At 28.9% G+C, this 13,804-nt stretch overlaps 1 protein-coding gene across 1 annotated transcript in view; it reads left to right on the forward strand.

Moving 5' to 3' along the window:
- LOC105845692 (uncharacterized) overlaps positions 1-13,804 on the forward strand; it is a 32,795-nt gene that overhangs the window by 15,333 nt on the left and 3,658 nt on the right. Inside the window, exons 5-7 of the mRNA XM_065818527.1 lie at positions 3,436-3,578; positions 9,483-9,519; positions 9,638-9,704. Coding sequence (XP_065674599.1) covers positions 3,436-3,578; positions 9,483-9,519; positions 9,638-9,704 — 247 coding nt within the window. The remainder of the gene's footprint in view (positions 1-3,435; positions 3,579-9,482; positions 9,520-9,637; positions 9,705-13,804) is intronic.

A 13,804-nucleotide genomic window follows, 5' to 3' on the forward strand; every position in this document is an offset into this window, starting at 1 on the left:
AGAGACAAAAATCACATATCTATAAACATCTCCATGGTAATGAAAATTGTTTTATGCAGTTAAATGAAAAGTGTTTTTCCATTTTAGATTCAGCATCTAATAAGTTCGAATTAAAACTTAAAGAAAGCATGTTTATAGAATGGTTAAAACCTGGTATGAACAAACAGGTCAACCATGTCCAATTGACACTTTCTGTTTAATTATTACTTTCTATGTATTTTTTTTATTAACCTATTCTTTCGTCACTTCCTATTTGTTTTTTAGTATGACTTGTTATTTTTATAATATTTTTGTTGTATTTTTGTAATTAAATTAATAGTTTGTACACAGATAATTACATTTTATATTGGTATTGAAAAAATCACCTATATAGGTATTTAAACAAATTTAAAAACTAAACTTCAACTGAAGATGACTATTGATAGTCGAAACATGTATTGTTTTGTTTAGAATTAATAAAATGGTTTTATTAATTAAAAAGTTTGTCTTGTTTATTAAAATATATATATATATATATATATATATATATATATATATATATATATATATATATATATATATATATATTATATATATATATATATATATAATGCTAATTTAGTTTCTTTATATAAAAGTGCTGCATTTTTTCAATTTAAAGAAATAACTATGTAACTGTTTAGAGACAAAGTTCTTCAAGTTTTATTCATCACAAAGTTCATTATTTGTAAACGAAAATTAATAAATTAATCAAAAGTATTAAAAAAAGTTGATTTCCTTCTGGACAAAACAAGTGCAACTCGACAAAATGTTGACCAAGCTGTATTTCGCTATCAATATTTTGTGGCGAATCCTTTGTTGTCGATCACAGCCTTGCATCTTCGAGGCATAGATTCGATCAAGTGATCAATGAAACTTTGTGGAATCGCTGCCCAGGCCTTTTGGATTTGTTCAAACAGTTGATCCTTATTACGAATACCTTCATGATTAATTCTGCAGTTGACGATCTCCCACAGGTTCTCAATAGGGTTGAGATCCGGAGATTGAGGCAGCCAATCCATCACTGATAGGTAGTTGTCTTGAAACCACTGCTTGACTACTTTTGCAGTGTGTTTCGGATCGTTGTCTTGCTGAAAAACCCATTTTATTGGCATATTCCATTCAGCATGAGGTAGCATAACATCTTTCAGGATATTTTTATACATGAAACAGTCCATTATTCCATCCTTTCGATGTATTGGACCTAGACCGTTAGCAGAAAAACATCCCCGACCATTACATTGCCTCCACCATGCTTCACCGTCTTATGGCAGTAATGTAAATCGAGGCGTTTTCCGGCTGGTCGACGTACACGGCAAATGCCATCGCTCCCAATGATGTTGAACTTCGATTCATCACTGAACAGGACAGTTTGCCATTTCTGCACATTCCAGTCAATATGAGATGTAGCAAACAGGAGTTTTTTCTTTTGGTTTTTTAGTGAAATCAGCGATTTCTTTGCAGGGCGTCGAAAAAACAATCCGGCTTCAACAGCACGTCGTCTGATTGTTCGGTCCGATACAGGCAGCTCTAATTGCTTTTGTATCTCGACTGATGATATCCTGGTATCCTTCTTGACGGATCTGACGATCATAGAATCCTCTCCAGAAGTGGTGGAACGCGGTCTTTCACCTTTGTTATCTGCTGCCAACTTCCCCGTAGAACGATATTTGGAACATAGTCTTGATATGGTCCATTTTTTCACGCGATATTTATCACAAATACTTTTTTGTTACATTCCACTTACGTAATCGCCAATAATTTTCTTTCTTAGTTCCAATCCAAGACTGTCGGCAGCCATTTTTGCACTTGAAGTCATAAAAATAATAAAAATAAATAATCACGCTTCTCAAGGCTTACAGTGTTACATTTACCTTGTGATGATACAATAATGCTCTGTGGAACACAACGTCTTGGTTGGATGTGGACTGTATTGATGTAATGAAACACTTGTTGTATTTCACTTCTTGTATTTCACTTCTTGTATTGATGTCCTTCGATAAAACACTTTGATAAAACTCACTTCGATAAACTGTCTTGATAATACTGACTGATTGACTTCCATATACTGACTGAATTACATGTCGATTTACATGTCTCTTCTATAATAAAATGAACCTGTGTAAACCTGTTCTGGAAGATTCTAGATGCTTCTTTTTGATGCTTTTGGAAGCTTCTGGATGCACCTGGATGCTTCTGAATGTTTCTGGATATTTCTGGATGCTACTGGATGCTTCCAGATGCTTCTTCTGGAAACTTCTGGAAGCTTCTGCATGCTTCTGGAAACTTCTGGATACTTCCTTTAATTATTAAAAAACTTCCGTGACATTGACACGGACCAGACTTAAGAAAATGAAACAAACCAAAAAAGTTGCACTTGTTTTGTCCGCTGCAAAATGGCACTTGTCAACAAAATTCTGCCTGTGTGCTGTCACCTGTCAGCTGATTGCTCATGTCATGGCATGCTATGACTCCAGACTCCTAAACTGTTTGCTGTGGTAGTATAGTTCGTTTCGTTTTTAAGACATGTAAAATTAGGAACACTTTTTATCATTGTTCAATGTTGGTTGCAAATGTTCTGTCCAATACTGTATATATATATATAATATATATATATATATATATATATATATATATATATATATATATATATATATATATATATATATATATATATATATATACGTATATATATACGTATATATATATATATATACGTATATATATATATATGTATATGTATATGTATATGTATATGTATATGTATATATATATATATATATATATATATATATATATATATATATATATATATATATATATATATATATATAGGAGAATATTTTATGTATTTTTAGTTCAAACTTTGGAACTAAAAGTACATAATTAACCTATCACGACAACCCTTTGTAGTTTTTAAAACATTGATTACTTAATTAAAATGCCATTAAAATAAACGCTAATTACTTTGTTAAAATATCGCCTAAAAATATCTTCTTTAAGTATTATCAAACAAAAGTATTTTTAAGATAATTTAAATAGCGTAGTCTTACATGAAGTCACTTTTTGCATACATGAAATGCACTATGCATGATGCTTTATTGCAAGACCAACTAAAATGCGTGCAACTTAATGCTTCATATGATTATTAAGCAAAGCTTGTAGTTTATTGGAGAGCTCATTTAGGCTCTTAATAAGAAAATAAAACTTAAAAATAAAGATGTAAAAAGCTTCTGTTTCTTTAAAATTTTTGAAAATAATAGAGTAAAATAACAAAACTTTAGAAAAACTATCGTTTTTCTAAAGTTTTGTGTTTTTACTCTATTGAAGTTATATCTATATCATTTCTTAAAAGTAGTTTTGTTTTATAAATGGGGCATGTTAGTTAAATTACAAAATAATTTTTTTTTCCTTTAGATTCCAGTAAAAACTAAACCAATGTTAACAAAGAAACAAAAATCCACCAGAAATATGATCATCATTATTGCAGCAATAGTCATCTTTTTTATCATTATGTTATTAGCAGGTTTATTGGTGTTTCATAAAAGAAAGTTAAAAAGGTATTGTCATAAGCATTATATATAAAAAAATATTAGCTAACAAATAAATACAAATCAATAAAAACGATTACAAAATGACTAGTACAAAAAATCTTATTAAATTTTTACTAATGTTTTTTAGTTTTGTTCTCTTTTGATACAAATATATTATTATACCTTGTTTAATTGACCAATCATATATAATTAAAATTCTAATTGTGATTGAGTTTTTGGATCCATCAAAATATGAATTTAGGTTAAAAGTAGGTTAAAATCCAAAAAAATGTCATGTCATGTCCTAGTCATGTCATGTCCTAGTCATGTCATGTCCTAGTCATGTCATGTCCTAGTCATGTCATGTCCTAGTCATGTCATGTCCTAGTCATTTCATGTCCTAGTCATGTCATGTCCTAGTCATTTCATGTCCTAGTCATGTCATGTCCTAGTCATGTCATGTTATGTCCTAGTCATGTCATGTCCTAGTCATGTCATGTCATGTCCTAGTCATGTCATGCCTTGTCATTTCATTGTCATATTATGCCTTATCTTTCTGGAACCGTACTGATCTCTACTTTCAGAAAATTTTAAGGCCCAAGATAAAAAATGCATTTTTATAGGAACAACAAGTCTAGTATTTTTCTTTATATGCGCATTAAATATTTTATTAAATATTTCCAAGGCTATATATTTTTATAATCTTTTCAAAGTCTCAAAATGTTCACAAATAAACGAATTTTTCATTTGGTTAGTAGTATGTTCTTATTTCAAAAATGTTCACAATAACACAGAGTTTGACAGAGCTTTTATTTGATTGGTAATTGCTAATAAGTTCTTATATCAATAATGGTTACTGAGTAATTGAAAAAATTATTGATACAAGTGTTTACTTCTTATTGTTAAAGAAACAGATGGATTGGTTAAACTAAATATTAAAGGATGTTTGAAACTATAACTATTTTTAAGTTTATTTTCATAATAAAGTGGATAATTGAAACAACTAATTTGTATAAAATATGTCTCCAATCAAATCTTGAAATATGCAAGTCTACTGTTATAAACTGTAACTGATCTCAGCAGCCTCGGTTATAGTTTGTGACAGCTTGGAACTTTTTATTCTTTCTCATAGAACTGTTTGAAGTCATAATTAACAGTTTCAGAATGCAGTTTTGTTCTGACCAAAAAAAAGACTTTTATCTGAGTATTTGTCAGACATTGATTCCAGAAGGTAAATAAATGACATTTATTTTATGATTTTCTTTTAACGCAATATATACTTACTTGTAGGCCTAGCAGAAAAAAATTTTCTGAAAATTAACTATGCAAAAAAAAACAACAGCTTTGAGGAATTTTTTCATCAGAACAAAGACAACACAAGTCAATTTTGTTTGTTGCACAAATGCTATTTGAATCATTGGAAAGTGTTGGTCCTACATTCATATTTCCAAGAATTTGATTTTAAAATGAGCTTATGGATTGTGGTCCAACTGATTCCATTTAAGCGTGTTATTAATCAATATTAACTAGACCATCCAACTTCTTTTCAACTGTTTGAATCTTGAGTAATTAAATAATAATCGAATACTTAAATAGTTTATCAAAAGTAGTATAACATATTAACAAAAATGAAGAGTAATAATTAATTATGAATGATTATATTATTCTTTTAAAAAATTTTTCTAAAAACATATGTTTCAAGAATAAAAGCAAATTGAATGTTTAAAAACTTAAACTTTTTTTTTTTTAATTGAATTTTTTTTTAATTGAATTTTCTGTTAAGAATACTCTTTTTGTTTAAGTGAGGCAAAATGTTTTTAAAGGGCGATACAAAACTTGCAGGGTTATCTACCCTTTTTTAAAAGAATTTAACAGACAAAATTCTTTTTTCAGTTCAATATATTTATCAATTTGGCAATGGCTATAAAAAATAAATATTTAAAATAATCAATAGGAGTTGGCATTTTTCTACTCTGTAGATAAATTTATTAAAAATCAGATTCAATAAATCAGTATTCAATGTCATAACATATTCATTTTCTTCACCAAAATCTAAACTGTAATCAGAATACTAATCTTCATCTTTTATTTTTTCTTCCGTATCATCACCAACTAACTCTTTAAAAATTCTTAATAAAATTCTTTTTAGAATTTTATTAAGAATTTTTTGCTGTATAAATACAATCCATCACTGCTAAATGCACTGCAAGATTATGGCAAATTAAAAATATTAGCTTCAACCAAATATTTAACTGTTTCTGGATTTGCTTCTTAATTATTACCTTCAAACTCAGAACATAGCATTTAATTGTATGTGTGTCTATTCCAAGCACATGAGCTGTTACGTTTACATAACATAAAATGGTACAATTGGTTCATTGGTCCACTGTATTTGCAGCTATACACTTTGAATTTTTTTAATTTTTCACAAATTTTCCCTAAGTTCAATACATTTTTTTTTTATAAAAGCTGTTGATGCACTTTATAGTAATTGTAGGGCTTTTTGGCATTTCATCTCCTTTATATCAGGCAACCAAAAAAGTTTGTGCGATTTATCTTAATTGCCTATTCTAAGAAATGTATTAAGAAAACTGGTTGTGGTGGGGGGATGATTTTGCATATAAATTAAAGCTTGTTTTAAGGAGAATCAATCAGTGTGTTTCATAAGTTTTATTAGTGGGTTTTAAATTTAAAAGTCTCAAGTGGAGTATGGCTGTGTCAGATGCGATAGTTCGCGCCTGTTTACTTTATGAGTTCAAACTTGGAACCAAAGCTGCAGAAGCTTGTCGTAAGATATGCGCTGCTTTTGGGAAAGGTGCCATAGCAAAACGGACAGGTCAAAAGTGGTTTAAAAAATTTTCTTCTGGAAATGAAAACCTTAAAGATGAACCAAGATCTGGAAGACCATCTATTGTAAACAATGAGGATATCAAGCTGGCAATCAAGCAGGACTCCAGTCAAACATGTCAGGACCTTGCCTTAAGATTTAATGTGAGTTATGAAACTGTTCGTTTAGATTTGCACCAACTTGGAAAACGTTGGAAGTTGAGCAAATGGGTACCTTATGAGTTGAGTGAAACAAACAAGCTACAGCACTTAACCATTTGATCTTCATTGCTTTCTCGCCACAATTTAGTGCCATTTTTTGACCGGATGTTGACGTGCGACGAAAAATGGATTACGTACTGCAACAAAAAACGAACATATCATTGGCTAGCCAGTAACGATCCAGTACCGATGACTCCTAAACTAAGCATTCACCAACAAAAGGTTTTCACCAGACCTTGCGCCAAGCGACTATCACCTGTTTTTGGCCCTGGGTAATCATATGAGGAATCGACAGTTTCGAAATAGAGAAGATCTCGAAAATGAGTTAATTCAATTTTTTAGCTACCAAACTCAAGACTTTTATAAAAATGGAATATACCAGCTTGTTTCACGATGGGAGAAAGTTATTCTTGCTGAATGAGACTATTTTTCAGAATAAACTTTATTAAAACTGTTTTTATGTGTATTTGTTTATGGATCTGCAAAACCGCACAAACTTTTTTGGTTGCTTGATATTTTCCTCCATATTTTATCTTCTTTTTGTTGCACGTAACTAGCAATAGCTTGAAACTCACTCATTTCTGTGACCTCCATTCCATTATCAGTCACAACATTTTACAACATTTCATTTAAAAATTCTATTTCAACAAATTACAAACAGTACTTGAATCATTTTTTTCTCCTTCAAGTAATATTGTTTTCTCAATAATTTTCACTTGATTCTGATTTAAATATCAATATGTTTTGTTGTAGCTTTATATAATTAATCATAGCAGTGGTTTTTAACTTTTCTATCTACGTTCATGTTGCAATTACCACATGTTCCTGTTGCACTTACCACATCTTTATGTTGCACTTACCACATGTTCATGTAGCACTTACCACATGTTTCTGTTTGCACCACATGTTCCTTCACCAATTTTTTTTCGCTTTTGCTAAAGAACTTCTATACCTCAGATTTTTTTTACATGAAACTAAAAATAGTATAGATGTAATTATGTAAGAAAATCTCCAGCATAATTTTCCATCATAAAATATGCAACCACATGTTGTATTTTTTAAAATGCTTTTATTATTTTAAATAAATTAAATTAATAGAATAATTTTAAGTGTTTATTATGGTTATGTAATTTAGATATAAAATTATTAAGTTTATGATCATTTGTAAACAATTTAAATAACTGTGTTTTAAAAACCAGCTAAAATTAAATACTAGATAATCTGTATTGTATCTATACCAGACAATACCAATATCAAGATCATGCTGGTATCGAAGGAATCGGTATTGTCTGGTATTGATACAATACTGATTATCAAGTGTCAAACTAAAATAATGCCACACATAACAAACAAACCATACAAAAGTATATTTTTGTTTCTCCACATAAAATAGCTGCATAAAAATGTTTATTATATATATATATATATATATATATATATATATATATATATATATATATATATATATATATATATTATATATATATATATATTATATATATATATTATATATATATATATATATATATATATATATATATATATATATATATATATATATATATATATATATATATATATATATATATATATATATATATATATATATATATATATATATATATATATATATAAAATTCTTTTAAATAATGATATATTCTTTTTAATTCTAAAATTAACATTATATTTTGCTGCAAAGCTCAACGTATCTTTTCATTTAAAAAAAATTATTGAAGTGTTTTGAAAAAAATGTTTGAATATCAAATATTCATAAGGCAAGCAAATAAATTCAAATATTACCTATTTGAATACTAAAATTGTATGGTCTTATATAAACAAAGAAAAGTATTTTTGTTTAGTGGTTTAAATGCCTTAATTGTCCAATGCCTCAAAAAATCATGCTTTACTGCATTATCATGTGAATCACATATCTATATTTAATAATCATATAAATTGAGCTAAAAATCACTATTGTTTTGTGTCCATCCTGCCCATCCTATACAATGAAACCCATTTTGGAAACTAGGTGTCACTATCCCATCCTCTACATTGCAGTGATAAGTTCCAGCTATTGGACTAGACTTTTATGTACCCATTGTAGATCTTAATTTGTTGAAAACATTCAACAAGATAATATATTAATTCCGTAAAATTCTTTTAGGACTATAAAAATGACGTATCAATAAAGTAATTAATAAATAAAGACATTTTAAAAATAAAAGTCTGCTAAATATTTAAGTACTATGCTATTCTAAGCGCTAAGTAGTAAATATACACATACACATATATCAATGTTTACTTGGTGCAAGTGACATTTTACTAAAATAACTATAGGTGGGGGGTTTAATAAATATGTAATGAAGCCAAAAATGTATATTGACTAAAAGTTTGAGTTTTGGTGGCAAACACTGTATTATTTTTTTTTTCTACATATAATGTAGATCTATCACAACAACAGAAAATTATTTTTAATCTTTTTTTTTTTTATTAAAACACTGTTAGAATAAATATATATTAAATAAAATCAAGTATTTTTTTTTGTTTTTATCCCAAAAAAAATTAATTTGTTTATATATATTTGTTTTCATGAAAAGAGATACAACAGGTCAATGCAAAGATGCAATAGATCTGCATTGAACGAATGAAATTCAGTGGTCATGTAAATTAGGATCTGTAAATGTAAAAGCAGAAGTGAGGGGTGGGGTTGGGGTACTTATTTTTTATTAATAATAATTTAACAAAAGTTAATACTTGTTGTTCAGCAATAAATTTGAAAGTAATTGTTAAAAAGACTTTCTTTTAGCAACTCTTTGTTTGCTGCTTAAAAAAAATCAGTTTGCCATGACAACGCCAGTTTGCTAATGAAAGAATATTTTGATTTAGAAAAAATGTACCCACATCTGATCAAGTACAACAAGATGTAAGCAGTTTTAATGCTTTTAATATATTTATTGTATTTGTGGTGTTAATAAAAATTCTTCTTTGGACATGATCTTTTTTGGTTTGTATTACAAGTTATCGTTATGACTTGTTTATAGGACACACAAGTTCAACTAGAAAATAGAGAAACACTTCAGTCTTCAATCCATAATGTCAGAACTTTTGGTATGTTTGTTTACTATTAATTTTTTGAAGTATGATAGTTGCATAGGCAAGTTATTTAATACAAATTTAATTGTCAATCAATATATATCCTAATTAAAGCATTTGACAGATTACTAAAAGAGTTAATATGAGGCGAGGTTTCAGGTGTTTGAAAATGTTTAGAAGTTGAAATTTAAAAGTAGCTAAAGTAATTAAGTTATTTATTTAAGATGTAAATAATTAAAAGAACTGAGAATCTCAATTTCTAACATCAAGAAATTTATCTTTAAAGAAACAAGCTGGTTATGTTATCGGCTTGTTATGTTGTATATATATATATATATATATATATATATATATATATATATATATATATATATATTAAAGTTGTGTATCCAGCTTGTTATGTTGAATATAAAGAAGAATTATTTAGTTAGATGATAGGCAGCATTTACAAAAATCAAAAGAAAATGTAGAACATAAAAACTTATATCAACTTGTTTCTCTGCGAGAGGTGAATATAAGTCAAATTTAGTTAAATTTAAAAATTACTCTTCTTTTGAGACCCAGGATGGTAATTATTTTTTTTTTTTTTAGATGTAGGTTCTCATTGTAAAGTTTAAATTTGAGATGGTTTCTCTAAATCTTCAAATTTTTGGGAAACTTCAACAGAGTTGCAAAGTGAGAACCAAAATAAAATCTAGGATTAGGAGTATCTTTTTATGAATTTTTTTTTTAATTCACTCAACAATAAAAGTACTTTGTTAAAACAAATAATTGTTACAAGTGGCTTAATAGAAGTTTTTTTGTTTGTTTTTTGAAGTTTTGTTCAGCTATATTTTATTTTTGTACCCACTAAGTAGATTTTATAATGTATGCAATAAAATCCTTTATACACACCTGTGTACCTTCAATGGCTGTTTCTCCTCTACAACATATCAAAAAACATACTCCCCTGTTAAAGTTTAAATAAGAAAAATTAAAGATAGTAAAAATTAAAATAGACTAGGCAGTCTTTGTAAGAGAAGCCCAGTGATATTTTAAATTAGTTTCCAAACTCTTTGATGGTGGTAGAGATAAGAATGCAGATAATTATAAAGTCTGATAGCTGTTCAGCATTAGGATTTTTTTCTGATCTTCTTCTTAGGGATTGTCCATTAAGTATGTACGGTCGGAGGGGAAGAGGAGGTCTGCAAATGGCGTATATGAGATGGGGGGTAGTGAGTCAATTATAAAAGTAAGGAGACACTAAATTAAATAAAATATCATAAAACATTGGGTAGGTAGGTTTAATGCTTTTAGGGGTTACTTTTGGAGAGGTGGAGGGTACTTAAAAAAGCGTATGGCAAAATGTGGTGGTGGGTGTGTGTGTGGAGGTTGAAATAAAAGCATACATACTTTATGGATGACCCCTTACTTTGAGTCTACTATCTGCAAATTAAGTTACCTACTCTTTTTATTTAAAGAATCCTGTCTACAGCTTTATTTCATTTGTACTTTTTTGCAAAGCATGGTTGTAAAATTACTTCAAAATGTGTATCATGCTGGTTGTATAATATCGGCACAACTAAATTAAATCATTTATACTCACAGTCTCTAGTTCCTTTTCACAGTTTCTAATTTGATTGTGATTAGGATTGGAGTCAAATACATTTGGTTGTGATCAGGGTTGGAGTCAAATATATTTAGTTGTGATCAGGGAGCCAAATACATTTAGTTGCATCAGGGTTGAAATCAAATACACTTGATTAAATATTAGGTTAATTCAAATATTTGTAATTTAAAAAAAAGTACAAATATATTCTTAATTTATTTTTTTTAAAACAAATGATCAACTTTATTTAACTTTGTTTATTACTTTAAGTTTTTAATTTTTTCTCATTCGTTCTATTAAATTATACATTAATTAGCTACTTCTCATTCATTCTATTAAATTTTTATGTTAATTCACCCCCTTCCTTCCCCCACAAAGCTGAGAAGGCCACTACAGACAAGAAGGCTACTTTATTGTGGTTATAACCCTCAACTCTATAATTCCAAAACATGAACCTTGATGAACAAGGCCGCTGCGCAGAGAAACAAGTTGAGCGTGGTACTACCAGGGACATGGTGGGGATATAATACTTTTGTTCTTAACTTTTTTAAGCAAAATTTGAAAAAATTTCTCTCAAATATATTTCTAACATAAAATAACAAAATAAAAGAAGAATCTCTGTTACTTAAATTGTTAATGTATTTTACTAGAAAAATATTTATTCAAATAAATATATTTTTTTAATTGTATTTTTATTTTTAATTTTATTGCAGAACAATTACTGAAGTTATTTTGATAAACAATTATAAACTTCAAAACAATATTGATAAATGGTAGAATAAAAAGAAGAATGAAAAGTCTTTTTTTCAAATATCACTTAAAAACAAATTTTTTATATTATTTTAACGTTAAAAATGAAAAAAGTTATTTATTATAACAAAAAAGCCCCCAAGTTTTTTTTTTTTTTTTTGCTTTTTATCAAAATGCCATTCACTTTAGTTAAGGAACTACAAATTATCAAATGTAAATACAAAACAATAAAATACAAATAATATAAAATAAAATAAAATAAAAAATAATTTTTAATTATAGCCAAAAACAAATATAAAGACGTATTTGGTCCCAACCCTGGTAGTGGTGCAGAGCGTTTATAAGCAAGAGGTTTAAAGTTTAAACCCATTATGTCAGGTTATCCTGCTACTGATAACATGTAACCCAGCACAACCTGTTTCATTTTCTGCTGTCTTGTAGAATACGCTTTTTTAGGCAAAGACTAGAAGGTACCAACTTGGAATTAACACACACCCTGCCTTGGGGCTCTTGGTTGAGTAAAGGCTAGAGATTCAATGAAAATACTCATCTTGGGCAAGACATTAAATGCATTTGGTTACTGTCTTGTAAAAGGCCTCCTATGCAAGACTTAAGGGGTAAACAGATTCTAACTGCTGACCAGCTATGCACCCCTTCTTCATCTATTAGGCTGGTCAAGATGTTTTTTTTAATACCTTGATCTTCTTGACCCAATGCATTGGTTTTTCTTGTGTCTCTGTTTTATGACTAGGCAACTCATTCTATTATCTCCTAATGAGGGTACAGCTCTAAAACTCAGTTTTATGGTTTTGGCTGGTAGTCAGGTTTTCCAAACTCTGTGGTCGCTCTCAGAGAGACTGATTCCATCAACAGCTGTAAAATATCAGAGTACTAACAGTGTAATATTGCACATGGTTGGTGTCCCTGTTCATACTTTTGGTTTGCATTGTCGAGGCCTCATTTAGAGCCTTTTGTTACATTACGTTTATTAATAGTAATGAGGCAATTGCTTGAACTTATATATAGTGTATTGAGTACTATCTGTGTTTTGAGTCAAGTTCTTTGACCAATTTAAAAAATGTCTAAAGTATCAAAAACTATAAAACACAAAAAATAACTGCCATCATTAAGTTCTCTAAATCTATCGTTCCCTTATATTTGTGGAATTCACTTATATTTGTGGACTTCACTTGTATTTGTGGACTTCACTTATATTTGTGGTCTTCACTTATATTTGTGGTCTTAGAATTAACTTTTTATCTGTTGAGTCTTATCTCTTGAAAAGTTCACCTACTTGTTCTTTGTGAGACTAATTTGAGTTCAGCAGTTTCATCTTGTGAGTGTTGATGGTTATCTTCTTTTAATTTGTAAAGACTCCAATAGTCACATGCTTGGCCCAGGTATTTAAATTTGTAAGGATTCACCCATTTGTCAAAAAAATAGGTTTGATTCCACCGACTATTCTTTTATGTGCTTTCGTTTAGCACCACTTCACTCTATCACCTTTCTCTTTATTCTATATTGCTCTCTTTCATCTCAAGACTGCGTCCTTTTTGATGTTATTTATGATCAAATTGATCAAGCCCTTTTTTTTATTGTTCAGCCAATATCGTTGTTGTTAGTAATTTTAATGCTCATCACACTGAATGGCTTCTAGTTTCTTGATTCTAGTGTCAGTGACTCTGCAGGTGTTAAGGCCCTCAACTTTTGTCTTTCTCAATCTCTAATATAAATAGTCAACTTTCCAACTCACTTTCCAGACAATCCAAATCATTTA

Source organism: Hydra vulgaris, chromosome 14, assembly GCF_038396675.1.
Source record: "Hydra vulgaris chromosome 14, alternate assembly HydraT2T_AEP".
NCBI classification, from domain to species: Eukaryota; Metazoa; Cnidaria; class Hydrozoa; order Anthoathecata; family Hydridae; genus Hydra; species Hydra vulgaris.